The 19,522-nt window shown below is 32.4% G+C and overlaps 1 protein-coding gene across 1 annotated transcript in view; it reads left to right on the top strand.

Annotated features, from left to right (window-relative positions):
* Positions 1-880: 880 nt before the first annotated feature.
* The window catches only part of LOC126809474 (nuclear pore complex protein Nup205), a 30,178-nt gene continuing 11,536 nt past the window's right edge, over positions 881-19,522 (top strand). Inside the window, exons 1-22 of the mRNA XM_056099157.1 lie at positions 881-938; positions 2,746-2,888; positions 3,312-3,483; positions 3,822-4,040; positions 4,793-4,878; positions 5,609-5,834; positions 6,105-6,269; positions 6,927-7,039; positions 7,251-7,313; positions 7,705-7,818; positions 9,354-9,473; positions 9,874-10,024; positions 11,623-11,819; positions 12,850-13,032; positions 13,381-13,428; positions 13,624-13,833; positions 15,662-15,844; positions 16,062-16,119; positions 16,354-16,543; positions 17,066-17,186; positions 17,413-17,515; positions 18,997-19,155. Coding sequence (XP_055955132.1) covers positions 905-938; positions 2,746-2,888; positions 3,312-3,483; positions 3,822-4,040; positions 4,793-4,878; positions 5,609-5,834; positions 6,105-6,269; positions 6,927-7,039; positions 7,251-7,313; positions 7,705-7,818; positions 9,354-9,473; positions 9,874-10,024; positions 11,623-11,819; positions 12,850-13,032; positions 13,381-13,428; positions 13,624-13,833; positions 15,662-15,844; positions 16,062-16,119; positions 16,354-16,543; positions 17,066-17,186; positions 17,413-17,515; positions 18,997-19,155 — 3,058 coding nt within the window. The 5' untranslated portion in view covers positions 881-904. The remainder of the gene's footprint in view (positions 939-2,745; positions 2,889-3,311; positions 3,484-3,821; positions 4,041-4,792; positions 4,879-5,608; positions 5,835-6,104; positions 6,270-6,926; positions 7,040-7,250; positions 7,314-7,704; positions 7,819-9,353; positions 9,474-9,873; positions 10,025-11,622; positions 11,820-12,849; positions 13,033-13,380; positions 13,429-13,623; positions 13,834-15,661; positions 15,845-16,061; positions 16,120-16,353; positions 16,544-17,065; positions 17,187-17,412; positions 17,516-18,996; positions 19,156-19,522) is intronic.

Raw genomic sequence — 19,522 nt, forward strand, 5'->3', positions numbered from 1 at the left:
CTGAGATTAAAAACATACACAAAATACGTTTGAACTGATCAGCTATTACGACACCTGTTTATTTCATCGCTAAATTTTACTTGAAAATGGTGTTGAATTATTATAAATTTGTGTCAAGTATAGTGAGAAATGGTTCCTTTTGGTGGAAAATAAAGAATCACGGTGAAAAATAGGTGGTTAGGGTTCTAAAGCAGCCTGACTAGAACAGAGGTGGGGAAAGGCGGTATTTTACCATATTTTCATATTGCAGCTATACATAGGGCCGGATAGGAACTGTAACTAATTTTTACCAAAACAATGTATTCTGAAAAATGCCTTCAATTTCAAAGTTGGTGCATCATACCTAATAGAAAATGAAAATAGCACTTTATGTTAACGTAACACGATTTATTCAGCAATTGCTCTATCCATAAATTATTAGGCAGTTTTATTGGACATATACTTGGGACCTATGAAATATATCTTTTTAATGGTAATAAAAATAAAGTGGGCTATATAGGACTAAGACTAGTAATTGTTTCCCCTGATTCTTGTCCGTCTATTTGCAGCAATTCTTTTCTTTTTCCCATTTCACCTCTTTTGCGGGGCAATTTTTAGAAGAGCTGGAAGGATTTCGGAGTAAAGGAACGTGAATTAGGGAAATCACCTACCAAAATTAGGGAAATCACTTTCCAAAATTACGTCACAGCCTATAGATTCCTTTGATAATGCCTAGAAAAAATTCAGACGATCAAACCCCTTCAATATTTTTATTAGACAACTGTGATTATGAAGACTGAGATCGTCGGAAAGATAAAAGAAAAAAACGATATAGACCAAGCAATGTCATCGATTGAAGAGAATTACTTGTCTCAATCCACGCACCTGTTTGTGGTTGTCTCCCTTGTAGGAAGTCAGTTCCAAAATGGCGGCGGTCAGTAACATGGCGGTAAATTCAGGTATATTACAACACGAAATATAGTTTTATTGTGATTTTAAAAAACTATTTACTAAGTAAATTGTTGACAATAGTTAATGAATAATCCCCAAGTGTTAATTTTGATAACTAATTGCTGGAAATTTATTTAAAACAAGAAACAACACACTTAATTTTGTAGGAAAAGTGAAAGTAAAAAATAGAGAGTGTAAACCATAATGCGCTAATATACTAATACGCTAATATTTGGGACCTAGAAACTTGACACAAATGGGTCGCAACGCATATAATAATGTAATATGAATGTATATAAACTGATTTACATTCAATTGTTTCCGTTTTTACTGTAATTTCAAAATTTACATGTATGTTCCGCGAAATACACGTCATGTCCAACAGAGGATTTTGTGAAGTATCTCATTGAAGTTGAATACGCCAGCAGAAGTCTCAATCGAATGGCAAGCTCCAGTGTCAGGTTATTCCAGTCTGAGTCTACACCGATAGTATTTATTGCACATGCTCTCCAGATAAGAATATGGCGTCACTTTTTGACATGACTCGTGGAATATATCAAACCTTGTTCTTCAAGTCCCTTGTTACAAATGGTGCTGAAACACATTAGGAAGTGGATATTTAACCGTATACGGCAAAGTATCTACTTCCTCTATTATACCGTACATCGTTTCTGATTGGCTAATTTGTATGATGATGTCATACCTTATTCAAAATGGCGGAAAGTACAGATGTTCTGAAAATAGGAGATAAATTTGAACCCTATACCTAACCCATTTTTCTAATCCTTCAAAATGGGAAATTAAAATAATTACAATAGTGTGTTCTTAATTTATTTTCAAATTTGGGGATTAATACTGATTTTTAAGATAGCCGTATGCGGTTAAATTCATCTCATGTACGGTCAAATAATCCAGGAACTGACACTTGATGACGTCACTATATTCCAGCCAATCAGAAACGATGTACGGTAAAATAGCGGAAGTAGATACTTTGCCCTATACGGTTAAATATCCAGTCCGAACACATTAAGGCATTATGGTACGGAATCGTGTACCGTCCCTATGGTAAAATGTTTATTTTGTCTTTAAAATTACTGGATATCAGAAGCCCATCTTTTCCCAGTAAGATCACAACATCAATGTTGATTTAAATTGACAAATAATTTGTGTTTTCAATGTTTGAAGACTTTGGATGGTATTGAGATTTCAACGTTTTATGTTATTACATGTTCCATAGGGTTTTCTCTGATGTGATAGATCTAGTAGATGTTGACCTACAATGTCAGTAGCTTTCATGTGTAGAATTAACTATAGTTACTTTAGTAACGATATCTGATCAGACTCATGTACTCTCATCGTTACTGTAACTCCCTATTATTATTATTAACATGTGAACATTTTACACCACGTCGGTTATAAGGCTATTTTGGAATTCTTACCGTCTATTTTTCACTGTGATTCTTCATTGTTCACCAAAAGGAATCATTTCTCAACACATCGGACACAAATTTTAATAATTCAGCACTATTTTCAAATAGTATTTTATGATTCAAAAACACAAACAAATTCATTTCAGTTGAACTGCCATGATGAAACCCAAGCTTTCGCAGACCGGAGGTTACAGGTTCATGGCTATTGTTAGCCACTATTCAAAATCTAGGAATGGAATGTTTACGTAGGCTAAACAAAAATTCTTTCTTGCTTTACTTCAATTATGTATTAATCAGTTCTAGTAATAGTTGTTAATGTATGTTGACAGTTTAGTCTGTTAATTATTTACTTCTTATACAGCATACCAAGTTTTTTTTCTTTAAGCTGCTCGTTTGTGGGGACCATTTCGATCTTTGTATGATACAGTTGATGCTGCAGTTTTCCGAAAACAACCAGGTGCAGCATATGATCTTGAAGTAGCTTTAAGGAAGCATAAACCTGACTTTATTTCACTCTTGAAAAAACCGGTAAGTCCATAATTCTTAAAATATAAATTTTTATCTATCGGTACTAACAACCAAGATTATGTGTGTACGTGTATATGTAGCAAACGAAAGCAGAAATTTAAACGAAATTCAACATGTTCAAAGTTCTTAACATTATTAGCTGGCTCTTTGCAGATCATTGAACAATCATCAATAGATGATCAAATAAAAAAACTATCTTTCTACTTACAGAGGACGGTTGTGTGGTCTATTGCATGTGTTGATGATCTGATTGTTTATCTGTGCACATCATAGAGTTCCAACCAGGGTTTGTACAAGACATTGAATAGATCGGTCACCTGTCTGACTTACCTAATAGTGTTGACAGCAAAATGTGAAATTAATTTTTTAAATTTCCACTTTAAATTTAAAATGACCGATTTCAATTGATATTGTATTTTACAGGCCAAGAACAATGCTCACAGAGAGGCTGTTAAGAAGGCTACAACAGAAGGACTGGTAGTTCAGGGAGAGCAAAGAACCCAGACATTATCACAACAGTTTATATCTGAAGCTCTTATTATCAGTGATCTCTTTGATATGAATGAATTAGCAGCAGTAGAATTATTGATGGCAGGTAAAAATGGTCAAAACAAATTTATTGTTGTCCTTACAATGTAATCTAATTCACATGATAACACATGATCAGTAGACATACTATTAGAAGTTAAGTTCAATTTTTACAGTCTGTTTGAGGTGTAGCCAAAGATATATTATATAGCACATTGTCTCACTTCAGTGCCGAGGCACCAGTTCAAGATGCCCTATGGATGCATGGAATCTGAATTAAATAAACATGAACAGTAGTATCAGTTGGCAAACTCAAAATGATTCAGTGGTACCTGTAAAAGGTCCATGTGAATATTCAGCTTTATCAAATACATGTATGTACATTAATCATTTACTTTTGATTAGGTGAAAATCAACTGCCTAACTATCCTGGTCTAACACGTGGTCTGGTAGCTGTTTTATTATATTATGATGGTAGAAGAAGTTTGGTTAATTCTTTAAGAGCTATGATACAGGCTAGAGAAGGTAGAACCTGGTCACTAGGTGTACCATCTGATGTTGTATATATTATCACACAGTTTACAGATCAACTAATAGAGGAAGGAATAGTTAATAAAATACTAGGTATGTATGAGAATTATGAACAGTGTAGTTTATCTATTTTAGTTCAAACATTGAATTTCAGTCTATATTACAACATAAGTAAGTCTGTATCAAATGGATATTTCCTACATAAATTATTTTGCCAAACTAAATGATTATTTGTCTTTTGATAAGATATTATCAGTCTCTCCAAGAAAATATTGTAAGTCCTACCTAAGATCACCTGAGAATCATCATATTTTCTAATATCTTGCAACTAACATACTTAGAGTAAGGTATTTGTCATTCCTGAAGCAGTGGCACAAGAAATCCCTCTCTTGCTATTGCTGGATTGGCTTCTGATACTTGAAATTTTGAGGGAGTGTGTCTATTCTTCCCGTTCAGTCAAATCTATCCCAAGTACAGCAACATGACAGCCCTTCGTTTAATCAGGGGTCTTCCCTGAAACTTGGACAGTGATTTAAGGTATTAAAAACGGTAAAAGTATTGTTTGTCTCCAAACAGTATTGTTTACATTATATTCATTTTGATAGCATCGTTTGTCACACAATTAGTTTATCTGCAATATTCTGCTATGCTTTGGTTAATTGGGTGTAATAAAATCGCGAGTCATGACATAACGTTAGGTAAACATATTTGGTCCCATTTGGTGCTCTGTTTAAAGTGTAATGATGTTGTTACGCAGTTAGCTATTGGTTGTTAATCGGACTATTGACCAGTCAGAATTTGAAACTTTTATTTAAATTTGTTAAACATGTTTTTTTATCTTTCAGATGTTATTAAAACAATGGATTTAACAATTGAATTAGATAAATTACAAAAAGAAAGAGCCCTGGGACCACCAAAACACAGAAAACAAGTAAGATTATTAATATACCCAAATTTACAGCAATGGTTAAGAAAGTAATGATGTCTTTTTTTTTTTTTTTTTTGCATTTTTGAAAATGCAGTTATTGTCCCTGTGAGCGATGTCAGAAGGAATAATATATTCTTTTATAGTTTTCTTATTTTTTCGTCCCATCCTTCTTTCTTGCTTGGCACAACACTGGAAAATCTAGAGAAACTTTATTGGCCAATACCGGGATCATGCCTGGGACCTTCTGGTTAGTGAGCAAATGCCTTACTCACAGAGCTACTATTGATCCCCCACTTCCATGGGAGGAAAATATTGACTTGTACCCCTATAAATATGTCAGTCTTGTTTGATACTAAGACCAAAGTCCTTGCTATATTGTATTCTCAGTACCTCTGCCTTATGAACGAAATGAATCAATCTCCTTATTATGATATAACTCTTCTTATTTGCCAAATCCCTCACTGGGGGTATTAGGGCGATTTTTGATTTTGGCAAATTAAGGAGAGCTTTTTTCAGCTTACCAACAAAATATAGAAATCAATGACTGAATAATAGATGCTATGAAATTTATATTTTGCAGGTAATATAACTCTTCTTATTTGCCAAATCCCTCACTGGGGGTATTAGGGCGATTTTTGACTTTGGCAAATTAAGGAGAACTTTTTTCAGCTTACCAACAAAATATAGAAACCAATGACTGAATAATAGATGCTATGAAATTTATATTTTGCAGGTAACGGATATGTTTAATGAAATGAAATTAAATCTTGCTGAAAGTATATTTTGTTTAGCTTGTCAACAGCCATTAAGGAAATCGGACACTCAACGTTTGATTGCTCATTTAAAGTCGGATAACTCTAGTCAGGCAAATGCCTCGCTTGATCCAGTAACACTATGTCTTTTGATGTCTTTATTGTATTGTTTCGATGTTAGTATATTGGAACGAGAAGATGCAGAAGGTAATTTCTGACCTTTGTTACTAGACTTTATATTCTTTATGATTATAAGGAGTTTATGCACTGTAGTTATTAGAGAACTAGACTAAATAAATATGATGTCCGCAGCTCAAATCCCAGTGTCAGCCTTAAAGACTTGAGATATTTTATGCTTTGTTGATATTATGGAGGGACAAAATTTAAGAAAGTCCATGCAAAAGATCCATAGATGAAAGGAATTAAAAGAAGCTGTGTGGATAAAATGCTTTAATGGTCATACATTAATCATTGCAGAAACAGTTCAAAAATTTCCATTTATGACTGATGCTAGTTATATGGTAGATTTACATAGAGAGATGACATCACAACAACAATGGATTAATCCTGGTATTAAAGCATTATTTTTGTTTGCCTGGGCCAATATGTTACGGCAATTATCACAGTATCCATTACCCCAAGGTAATATATCATTTCTTATTAACAATTAATAATCAGTATTAGTAATATAACATACTAGTGGTTGACCTGAACAAGAAGTACTGTAACTTTGAAAGTGAAACTGGCAGTACCTATTTTACTCCCCGCCTCCAGCTGCCCCCATAACCCAATTTTGAGCATCAGGGCAAGATTCGGGTCCGCCAACTCCAAATGGGAAGACAGACAAATGACAGCAACAATTATAGATGTATAGATGCAATATCTATCAAACTAGACTATTACCCAGTTCAATAATTCATGTTGCAGTATGTTAGCACTCTGTCTGATTTAAAAGATTTGAGTCGATCAGAATTAACAGAGAGTCGGTAACAATTGATTTGTAACATGCACTGTGGTTGATGCAATTGCTAAAATTTGCATTCATAGTTAACACAGTGGATTGAAATAACTTTCCTGACAAGTCGGTTATTTTGTAATATCTGCTGAATTGTACTAGTCATTTGAAGCAAAGTATGCATGAATCACTTCATCAGTAAAACAAAGGTTGTTTTTGTTGTGTCAAGTGAAGTATTCGATAACAATACTTGTAAAATATATTGTTTTCCTGTTCAAAAGTTTAAATGTTAGTCTTAATACTGCTTCTTCTATAAGTCATATAATGTATTTATTTTAATGTAGGATCTAATGAATTTTGTGAGGAAGATGAACATCTCATGGATTCAGCAATAGATGGTCAAGTCTTTAATTTTATCAATAATTCTGTTTTATTAACTAGAGAGTTTTTCCAAGAGGTAAGAATTGATTTCCATTGATAAAGATAGAAAAAATTTTGAGGTTTCAAATTGGGGAAAGTGTAAACATCGTGTGCACAGAATAATAGAGGTGGAAAAAAGAATGTTAGCAGTCACATCAAATGTGTCTTTGTTTTTCAGAGCTCAATTTTTACTGGACATTACTTAAATTTCTCTCTCTTCTGAATTAAGATTTATATGATTTTTGTAGGAATTCTATATTCGAAGAATACATGGTTTGATAACAGATTTTATATATCACATGCCATTAAAGGTCAGTATTATATCATGGCAACACCATTTAATTAGTATCTGATTTCTTTCTGGTTTTATTTTGGGTTGGGGCACATGAAGATTTAACTACTTGGTTTTTTTTTCTCTGATCTTTCATTTCGTGGCAGAATGAACAACCAGAAGGTGAACTCACACAAACTTCTCAAAAGATGTTCTTAGACCTTACTGTAGTGTTGATGTAAAAATAAATAAGAACTAAACTAAAATGAAAGTAAAGAACATTGGTATTAACAGTTGTTTTTTTCTTCGCTAAATTGAAAAAATTAAAAATTATTGGCATTTATAGATCAAGACCTTTAAAGATAATGCCCAAATAAAGAACCACGTAATCAAATATACAAATCAAGGCTCATAAATGATTGATATTTAAGGTGAAGGAACTGAGAAATCGTGGTGATGAGACAGCAAGAATAGTTATGGCTCATCAAAATGAGGGCCTACAAACTCCTGAACATAGAAGAGATTTTGAAGAACTTTTATTAATGGTAATAAATAACTTTATAGTTGACAGAACAAGTTTCATTTTTATAGCTAAATCTCTAATGTATTGTTCCACTGCCAACTTTTTAAGAAAGAAAATTAAAGATAATGGTTACAAAAATAATATTTTGGTTCTCCAGACAATCCTGCAAAAGAAATCTCATGTGGGATTGAGGGGTTTTATTTTTTCAAAGGATCATATATGGCTAAATTACTTTTAAAAACACATGTCTTTCCAAGTTTCTCCATTTATCTTATAGTTTTTTTCTTGCTGTTTACTGAAATTTGTTTAACTAATTACTAATTCTCCTGTTACTTATCTAAACCTGACTGTTGTGGTACACTAATTTCAGTGTTACATATCTAAAATTTAATATACACTAAGCTGAATACACATCTATTTACAAGCAGTAACTAATTGTCATCAAGGTCTAAGGTCAAAACCAAAGGTTATGTGTTCTCAGGTGACTGCTGCTCCTTCCATCTCCATGTAGTATAATTTCAGTCATATCTGTTTGATTATTAGAAGAAGCTTACAGGATTATTATCATTCACAAAAGAATTGACATAAAAGATCGGTAAAAATTAAGCTGACACATGATGGTTGCCATTTCCTGGGCCCGATTCCTAGAAAATTCTTAAGCACGTTCTTGTGCTTAGATTTAAGTAGACTTCGCATTTAAGTAAACTTACCTTATTTTGTGTTCCCAGAAAATTCTTAAGAACGTTCTTGTGCTTAGATTTTAAGTAGACTTCATTGTAAGCACAAGAATGTTATTATGCGTTCCAATAAAAAACTTAAGCACAACTTCGTTCTTAAACATAGTCAATCTAAGCACAAGTCCCAAGCAAGGTATACGGCTTGCTTACCAACCTTAAGCCTGTTTCCACTTCAAAAAGATGGCTGACCGTACAGTTATTCGATGGCATTCCCCGACACCTTTTGATACCAAAGAGACAATTAGGCCTACAAGACAGAGAAAATCCTCCAGAAGAAATTAAGAATAGGCATAGGCCTACTATAGAAAATTTCACTTCTACCCTGAAACCATTTTATTTATTTGTCAATTAGTAAACAATAGGCTACAAACACACAGGCTACTTAAGATCAGGCGCTCTCACAATTATTCAGTTAGTTTGTATGTGCCTGCGTTTTTTTATCTTGTGGCACATTTTATATGTGTATAGGGGACATGTCAAATGCATCTAAATCAACCATATATATGACATCAATGAAGCAGACGACAAATTTATGACGTAATTCGCATACCAAAGTGGTTTTTGTGACGTTAAAGAGCATCGTAGTCTCAGTTTATGGTAAACTTTACCAGTCACAATGTGCTTAGACTTACACTTGACTTGTGCTTACGTAAGAATGGTCTTGAGAATTTTCTAGGGACGGTATTTTTATAAGTTTCTTACGTAAGAAAAAGTGAAGCATGACTTTGTGCTTACTTTAAGAATTTTCTAGGAACCGGGCCCTGATAACAGTAAGCCAGTTGTGTTTTATATGACCTGAATGAAAATATTTTATATGTAGATGGTTAACTTGTATAGTGAAGATACATTAAACTTGGAGTTATCATTAGATTATTGGTGTCCAGCTGAACCAACAGGTTTACAAGAATCAATGTATCATTATAGACCACCTCCTAGACAGGTCAGTTGGTATTCATTATTATTCTGTTGTCTTCACAGTTCATCTCCAAAATAGTTGAAATGTTCTAATCTGCTCTACATTATTTTGTAATCATTATTGTTAGTGTGAAACATCAACAATAGCATGATCAGACAAACAAACACAAAGGGATTTAAATCAGGCTTTCTTTCAATGATAAACATGTTCACAAATATTTCCAGTATTGTTCTTTTCGGAAGATATAAAATATGGAAGATGTAATTTTAGATAAAAGAAGATGTTCCTGGAACTTGCTTTTCAAAATATATAGCTGGTAGCTATAAGGATAGCTTGAATAATTTAATTAGAATCTAATGTATTTGATGTTTTCGCTGATCTGTTTTGATGATAATTGGTAATTTAACTTCTTTTTAAATTTTAGGTGGCTTTATATAAGTTTGTACGACTAGCAGGAGATCTGTTACCGGCACCATTGTATGTCCCCTATATAAAGATGATTACGGGATTAGCTAATAGTCCACAGTGTGCTCAACATTGTTTTAATCTACTTAAGATAAATGGAATGAATTCAGGTAAGAACAACTAAAATTTTTAGCTTTAAAGATTTTCTTCTAATTAATTTCAAATAAAAAATATATGGTAGCTGTCTTTCCTGAAATGATTTTAATTCTTTTAAGATGAGAGGTTTTGTCCAAAAACCACACTCACTTTGGGGAATCAAATTTAGGGACTTTGTAAAAAATGGCTTTGCATGTTGTCAAATATGATTTGTATATCATATGAATTAAATTAAAATAAGGGAACACAAATAAAATAAGTTGTTTCTCGGGCACCGCCCGCACGCAAAATTGGTTGCGCGTGCGGTCTATTTATTAGTCATGATGAAAAATAAAAAATATGTAACGAACATCGATAAGCAAGTCATAAAAAGAATATGCCGCATGTTCCTACATGCGTCATATGTGTATATCCATTCAAATGTATTAAACTGATTCAGATGTAAATGCTCATTTACAAGTCGTTTTTATTGATATCGAAAGAACCTCCATTTTTGTATCACGTGATTTTAATTACCTCCCCTGGTGAACTAGAATTTGATTCGTGTTAAACACCGAAAGTCATTGACAACAATGCAATGTATTTCAATCATTCGATATTAATCGGCTCATTATTGCCGGCTTCAGTCGGTCCATGTTTAAAAAATCCTCCTTATAAAACAATGAATCGTAGAACAGGTTAATTATTACTTGTGGCTACGAATACGATACGATTATAGTCACCATACCTTAGTCAGAATCTGGGTCATTAGCACATAAGAGTAGTTTTGATAATCCGGGAAAAAATAATTGGATTACACATATAATGGTTTTACTGACCATTCGATATAAACCCCAGATAGAACACCGAATATTTCACGAATCCCGATGACACGTGACATGCATTGGTTGGAATTAGGTCAAACCAGCGATACTAGATTTAGTTCTAAGTGTCGTTTACCGTGATGATTATTTTTGATACACATGCTGACTGAGGCTTACTCTTTAAATTATTGTTGTTATTATGGACGGCTATTAATTGTCGTACGGAATGTTATTTTAAACCAATTTCAATTATGGTTGTCACCATTACCATTTGTAAGCTACATTACGTGAAATAAATATGGAAATTATTTTCCTTTCAGTCAGTGTTCAGTGTTTGAGTAGACTTGATTTTGGGGTTTATGTTCTAAGTATGTACACTATACTGAAAGCAAAACCGTAGACAAGTAATGACTTTCTCATTAAAAAAAAAAAAAAAAAAAAAAATACAAGGCCGCCCTCCAGCCCCAACAATTTTCAACAATAGCCAAATTTTATTTTGCACCATCCTCTAGCTAGCAATGAGGTAAAAAAAAAAAAAGAAACCGCCCTCCCCCCCTACAGTTTCAGCTGTCAGTTGCCCGAGAAACAAGACATTTATTTTGTGTAGCCTAATGCGTGAAAATATTATATTTTAAGCATTAAGAACTCTTTGAAGTGTTTGAATATTCACACATGTAGCTTTCCTGGAAAAGCATGAAGTCATACATATGTCACTTTTCATATTAAAGGGTTAAATAAGTGTTTTGATTGTTCTTTATTGTATCTACATATTGAATTGTTTCAACTATCTATGTGTTTATTTTAAATAGGTGGTTCAGCTAGCATGGTATCATGGGATCATATATTCATGTCATTAAATCAGTATTATACTAGTTTACGTAGAGAAACACCCAGTACCATGGAAGCATCACATGCTTATAGAGCTGTACATAATAGAGGTATATCAGCTCATGAGTTAGATGGAATAATAGCTGTCTTAAAACTAACACAATGTGTTATAAAACAGGTATATTGTACATTCATTTATAACCGAAACATGATCAGCATGTGGGCTATATAATCCAACAAGTTAGATGTTCTGCTGTCATAACATCTAAAATCTGATCTCTCAAACCTCTCTGCAAAGTTGATAACTGCTTTACTTCCTTCAACTTATGGCAAAATTCATAATTTCCCTTTATCTCCACTGCTAGCACTTTAAACTTACATATCTAGTCCATTTATTTTTTACTATCCATTTTTCGAGAATTCATAAAAGTCATCACACTACACAAGCCAAAATGCAACTCAAAAACGAGGGGAGCTAATGTTGCAGTGTGTTATTTCATAATTTTCTATTTTCTATTCAACTTTTGCTTGGTGTGCGTGCTGTCGCCTTACATTTTGTCGTATCTTTTACTTTTTGACTTTCGCATTCTGAAGGGGCGAAAAGTAGAAATTACAAATGGTAGTTATAGGCTTCTATACTGATTTGATAAGCAACTAGAAACATATTTAGCAGGAAATGACCTGGATGTAAAACAAACTTAATCTGCCAATCAAATTCAGAACAGGATTCTACACAAAACAAAAAGTTCAGTGAGTTTCTAAGACTTGCATGTGGAATTTAGCGATTAACATCTTTAAGTTAGTGTGTAGGTTTCATTGTTTAGGGAATTTACAGTTATAATAGATGTGTAATGATATACATCGTGACATCCTGTAGTAGTGGACAAGTAGTTTACAGTATTGTAATCCAGATCTTTGACTGATTTCACTGTAGGTTTAAGAAGTGATTTACAATGTGGTGGTCCCAAATGAATCAGTTTTGTTGTGTGACTGATAAATTCCACCAACTCTCTAAAGTTATTTATTAGAACAATCTGGGAATAATTTTAATTGAAACTTATATTTTGTATCCTGTTTCTTTTAACCGATTATTTTTTTCTGTATTAAAGAAAAGATCTCTTTAAGAATGTTGTTGTTGAATATATTTACTGATGAAACAGCATGAAAAAATCTTATTCACTGGTTTCGGTTTTGTTTTGTTTTTTCAGAATGAAAATTGTCGAAGTGCTGTGTGGGAGAATCAACAGTGGGGAGTTAATATACTATTATTTGGTTTAATTGGTTGTAGTATACCATCTATATTAAAAGCAGAATTATTAAAAACCCTGGCATATTTAGCAATGACACCAGCTATAGCTGCCAACATATGGCAAACATTAGAAATAGCTCAGGTAAAGTATTGTTTTTCAATAATACAAGTTTTAAGTATAAAATGATATTAATGACTTGTGTTCAGTGTACTTGAATGGTATACTCCAAAGATTTCCAGTTTCTCCTAAATTCCACAAAAGAGACAATCCACCAGAGTTTTAGATAACAAAAGGAATGCATAATGATTGAATTAGAAAATATTTCCACTAATTATATTACGGTGCTTATACTAAACTTGTTACTGGAACTTCAACAGATCTCTATTGCAATTCTGACCATTTCAGACTTTCATTCTATCCATCACCTGTCTTGTTCTAGTGCAACCAACCAATGATATTAGAATGGTTTATACTCTTCTGTTTTTCTAGATTTTACCGACTATACCAACAACAACAGAACAAACTTGTGGTATTGTGGTAAGTTTACTAGCATGTTATTTTTTTTATTTACGATTTTAATAGTTTAACAGACACAAATTGATTATAATCTGACATGGGTATATCCAGTAAATAAGCTGTACATCATACAAATTGATTTAGTATGTGAAATGATGAAACAAAAACAAAGCCTGGCATTTATCTTGTCTTTCTTTCTCCATTATCTATTTCTAGGTTGAACTAGAAGAAATTGAAAGCAGAAATGAAGAGTATCACATGACCCGCGCGTTTCTACTCTTACTCAATCAATTAACTAATATACCAATACCTGCAGCATTAGGTGCTGGCTATAGACCACCAGGATTCGATCCATATCTAGAATTTATCATCAATAATGTCTTCCTTAAATTCTACACTAGAGCTTACAAAAATACAGAAGAAAAGGTAAGATAATGAATAGTTAAATCAGTACAATGACTGCTGACGTTCTTTAAAGTCTCTGAATATCATTTGAGGGATTTTTAATTCCCTACTATCTACAATAGTGTGAAAGTTGAATCTGGACAAGAAATATTCGTCCAAGAATGGTTAATTCCATTCAGTATTTACAAAGATATGATGAATTGAAATTTATCAACATTGGGCATCCACTGAAGACGATATATAGGATACGATCAAAACAAGTCAGTTCCACCTATAATTTTCACTGAAATCTATTGGTGGGCCTATTTTTAATACAATTTAATCCAGGCCGCGAAATTATCTACCGTCAATATTTTGATCAGTTAAATGTTAAGTAATTGAATACATTTTAGCGTGGATTGAGCTGTTAAAAATTAGATACAGTAGAATCTGCATTAAGCAGCCACCCAAGGGAATTTTCACAACTGACCGCTTAACGGGAGTGGCCTCTTAATAAAATCTTGTTGCTTTTTGTGCCGACATAAATTAAATATTACGCTTGGATGCATTGGAAGCGGTAAATTTGGCCGTCGCTGAATCTTGCGCCGAACGAAAATTCTTTACTCAAATCTCGGACATAACTTAACGGTAGTGGCCTCTTAATAAAATCTCGTTGCCTTTTGTGCCGACATAAATTAAATATTACGCTTGGATGCATTGGAAGCGGTAAATTTGGCCGTCGCTGAATCTTGCGCCGAACGAAAATTCTTTACTCAAATCTCGGACATAACTTAACGGTAGTGGCCTCTTAATAAAATCTCGTTGCCTTTTGTGCCGACATAAATTAAATATTACGCTTGGATGCATTGGAAGCGGTAAATTTGGCCGTCGCTGAATCTTGCGCCGGACGAAAATTCTTTACTCAAATCTCGGACATAACTTCTGTAAACTTGTCATTTTGTACTAACCTTCGATACTACTGTCTACCATTGTGATGCATTCGATAATATTTATCCATTTTTGTGAAGAAAATCGATGAATTCATTTTATTTTATCAAAAAAACACATGAACAAAAAACATCGCTAATTTTATCACCTATTTACAGGGGGTGTAACTCTGTATGTAATATTATAGGAGGCGCTAAGAGAGATACTAGATGATCGTGACAAAACTCGGTACTTTTATTTTATTCAATCAGTATCAAATAATGTGTCGTTACGCGTGAAAACAATGATCAGGTTAGTCGTTTAATAAAACAAAAGATTAATTAACAGATAATCCCGGGTTGATTGGTATGTTTACATTTCTTTTTACCTGATCAGTGGGGGTCCAGTTAATTAACTACTACTCACGGGATTAGCGGGGGTGTTACAAAGAACGACAAGATGGTATCATTTAACAATGGCCGTTGAATGGGCGATGTTTTGTTGAATTTATTAGTAAAATAGTGACCGCTGGCCGCGTTAGAGGAGTGACCGTTGAATAAAGAGATGAAACAACAGAATTTCTACGGGGGGAATTTATCGTGACCGCTTACAAGGAGATGTCGCTGAATAGGAGTGGCTGCTCATACAGATTCTACTGTATATTCTGAAATGTGCAAATGACATTCATCGACTTTTAAGTTAAAAAAAAATGGTATGAGAAATTACAAATTGGAAAATGTTTTGAAATTAAGTATTACATTTAAATATACTATTTTATTCCATAGTTAGTTGCAGATTGTGATAATTGATCATTATCTACCATGATTATCTAATATATCAATTTGTGTTCAAATCAACTACAATTCTCTTCTATCTTTCTATTATAATTAGTGGCAGAATTTTCAGATTAAGCAAGATGTAATCATATTTATTTGTTTTATAGTGGGAGATAGCTGTATGTACATTAGAGATAATGTGTAAATTATTACATGAACATGAAGTAAAAGAGATAGATTTTATAGATCAGGTAGTGGAGATACAGGGTGGTGGTGCTGTATCTACTAATAAACCACCAGGACATGTTCTATTACTTCATATGTTAAATGATTCAGGATTATTGAAGATGGTAAGTACTATTTCAAAATTTATATCCTTTTTGTCTCAAAGTAGTTTTCTATGATTCATTCTCTGTTTACAAATAAATATAGACAATTGAAAAACAAATTCACACTTATTGTTTCAAGTTGAAAATATAGACATTGATCGGTGACAAATGTTTTGTTTTTATTTTGATATATGCTAAAAAATTTAATGCTGATCTAATATCTTCTATTGTTGTGTAGATCCTGCGAGTTTTAGATGATAGTGTTCAACAGTTTGAGAACTATACATCTTTTCCAGGTAAGACTATTTCCTGGAATCATGATATGACTTTAATGAAGATTGCATGATTATTGAGGGCTTCATTGAACAGATTTAGTAGATAAATTGAATGTAAAGATTGAAGAGATAACAATGTTGTTGTATCTAGAAATAAGCGTCTCAAATAAGAATTGTTTCTACCAAATAAAACTAATGTGAAACAAGAGTGAGATTCCTCACCAAGATAATATATTGTAATTTACTGTTGTTTAGGCAAGAAACATCTTGAAAAAGCCTCCCTGTTATCTCTACGAATGATTGAACTGGCATTAGAAAAAGAAGAAAAATTTGAAACTATGATACGTGAATCTGGATCTCCTGTTATGATAGCTACCATGGATAAATTATTACTTAGTATTAATCCTAGAAGTAGAACAGCTAATCATTTAGTTAATATAGCCAAGTAAGTTCAGTAATATTTAATATAGACTGTAGTCATGGAATACCAGAACTAGTCTATATAGAATCAAGCTCTATACTACTAAATTTTCGTTTTAAATATGGTGAATGACACAGTAAGTTATATCTCAACGTGGGCTTTATAGTCTCAACGTGGGCTTTATAGAACTGAATTGTTGAACAAAGATTGTCATTCCATAAAACAAATTAACACATCAAATCCATTAAAATCAACACTTTTATTCTTGACCCAGACCATGGATTTTGACCATCTTATTAAATCATAAAGTGCTTCATTGTTTGCTGTGATTTAAAACCGTTGCAAATAATTTTACAGCTTCAATGTTGTTTACTATTATTACTTTATACATCCTCATTGGAAATCCTTGTTATCTACAAAAGAGTAAAATTGTTCCAACATTTATGGCCTGCTTGGACAACTTAGTGGCTGTGGCAGTATAAGTTCTGTTGCCAGGAAACCTATCAAACATGTTATTATTCACTGTCATATAAATATTTATTTCAGATTTGTAATGTTTAATACGTTATTACCAGAACAAGCTTTTTCAGCATCTAGGATATTATATCTAGCATGTAGATCAGCTCCTATACAAACAGAACTAGTTAATCTATTTACTGTAGATGAGGTAAGAAATTTATTTTAGATGTGAAAAGTCTTGCAGTGACCTAAGATACAGAACATTCAGAGTGATTTAACATGTTTTTGCTGTGTGTTTATTAGTATTAAGGATAAAATTCTGATAGTGGTATCACTTGTTGTTAAACGTAACATGTAAATGTATCTATGGTAGGCCACAGCATTTATTGTATTTTGTAGAATTTAATTATGTTTATATTTATTGTATTTTGTAGAATGTAAATGGAGGTTTAATGCAGGGTTTTGTAGAATGTTTAGAGTGTGATGAAATAGAACCTATATTAAATAATAAACATGATATACATGCTATAACACCAGGTAAGAATAAAAAATAATTATTGGTTTGGTAAAGCCAAGAATTATATATATGTATGTATGTATATACAGAAATATAAAAAACAACTGATAATTAAATAAATATGGAAAAAAATGAATTTAATGTCGGTGGGGAGTTAAAAGGTCGTATCTGGCATATTTTGCAAAATTCACTTTTTTGCTTCTTCAGAATGAGAATTTTCATGCGCATCTTTTCATCTGGTATTCCTTTTTCTAAGCCAATAAAAAGAGGTTTTATAGATACTGTTTCAAAATGTCATATATGGGATGTTCCAAAAAAAATAAATATAAAGAGTGAAAATGTCGTATTTTCTTGAAAAAATCAACTTTGTGTCTAACCAAAGCATTACAATCAAACGAAATATGGCCAGTATTGTTTTATGGTTAAATACGTATTTTTGAAATTATTGTTGAGACTCTACTGTGTGAAATCTATGAAATTGAAGCAGGGAAAGCTGAATATTTTCCTGAGATACGTCTTTGCTGTATAAAATTGCAAATAACTAGCTTTCACTCCTTATTTCTGCACTAGATGTTGAGCTTGATATGTGCGGATCGTTACATACTGTTTAAATGGCTACACATTCATTTTGTAAATAAATATTTGAGAAAAGCTTCAGAAATACGACATTTTACATACAACATTTTGATGTGACGGTTTTGTAAGACATTTTGATTCTTAACCTCTGGGCTAGTTTTGGCTCTCCTTGACAATTTCATAAAATCCTGATACGACCTTTTGACTCCCCACCGACGATAAATACATTTCTGTTAAGTACAAACCCTTATCCTCACCCCTGTAACATACAATCAAAACAAATACCATCTTTAGAGAAAAAAAAACAAATGAAACCCAACTTACTATAATTATACTAGCAGATTTTTTCAGGGCACTATTTATCTGCTTTTAATATATATCTCATAAATTCTTTTGTTGCCCCTCACCTGAATATTTACAGGGTTTTTTCTATATGAATCATCACATCAAGGCAAAAAAACCTGTTATTGTGAATCAAAGATTATTTTGAACCTGGTTTAATAAAATAACATTACGTTTGTAATACCTGTAATAAATGATTGTTATTCATATAGTTTTAAAGTAATGGGTAATGGTAATTAATTAATAACTTTCAATGTAATGATAATTAATTACATGATAAAAAAGAGAAAGTAATTGTAATTTTTACATTTAATATAGGTGTACAAACACTAAAGTTCAAAAAGAACCTACATATATTTCAGAATTATTATTTCTTATATATGAATACTAACAAGTAATGATAGTGGTATAAAATTCGTAGAAACTAATGGCCACAACTTTGTTAGGATTGATCAATTTTAGAGATCAGTGTCCCTACTTGTAGTGGTAATTCTGTTTAAAAAATTTAGTTTTTCTTCTTGTCAGCTTACCCAAAAAATGTTTAGGTGGTCAGTATATTAGTTTTATGTGTATTTAATTACAGAAGAAGAGTTTTCAACAGCTCATATAAAGAATGCTACAAGACAACACATAATACAGTTGATGTTATATGCTATGGAACAATCTGCACCTAATCTGGCACATTGGTTGCTGGGATTTGAACTACGTAAACCTGTTACAAAAACAAACTTACAAGATCCAGGTAGGATTCACATTTTATAGCTTCGATTGACGTGATCTCATAAAGAATACCATATTGACAAACCATAAAACACTGTTTCGTTTCATTTCTTAATTTGAGAGGCTCTCATTTTAGAATAATTAGAGAATGTTTATGCTGTGTAATTTTAATTAATGATGCAGATAGAATAACGAACTTCAGAATGTAAGATATGTCAACATCACAGACTCAACCTAATAAAATTTTATAAGCTGCGGGTGACTAAATTTGCATAGTCACCGTCTTTGAACTTTGAAAAAAAAATTCACTGAATATTGAAATAAGAAAGAAATTTGATAAATTTTAAAAATATCTATAAAATATGTTAAATATATTATTAATTATATTT

This window comes from Patella vulgata, chromosome 2, assembly GCF_932274485.2.
Source record: "Patella vulgata chromosome 2, xgPatVulg1.2, whole genome shotgun sequence".
NCBI classification, from domain to species: domain Eukaryota; kingdom Metazoa; phylum Mollusca; class Gastropoda; family Patellidae; genus Patella; species Patella vulgata.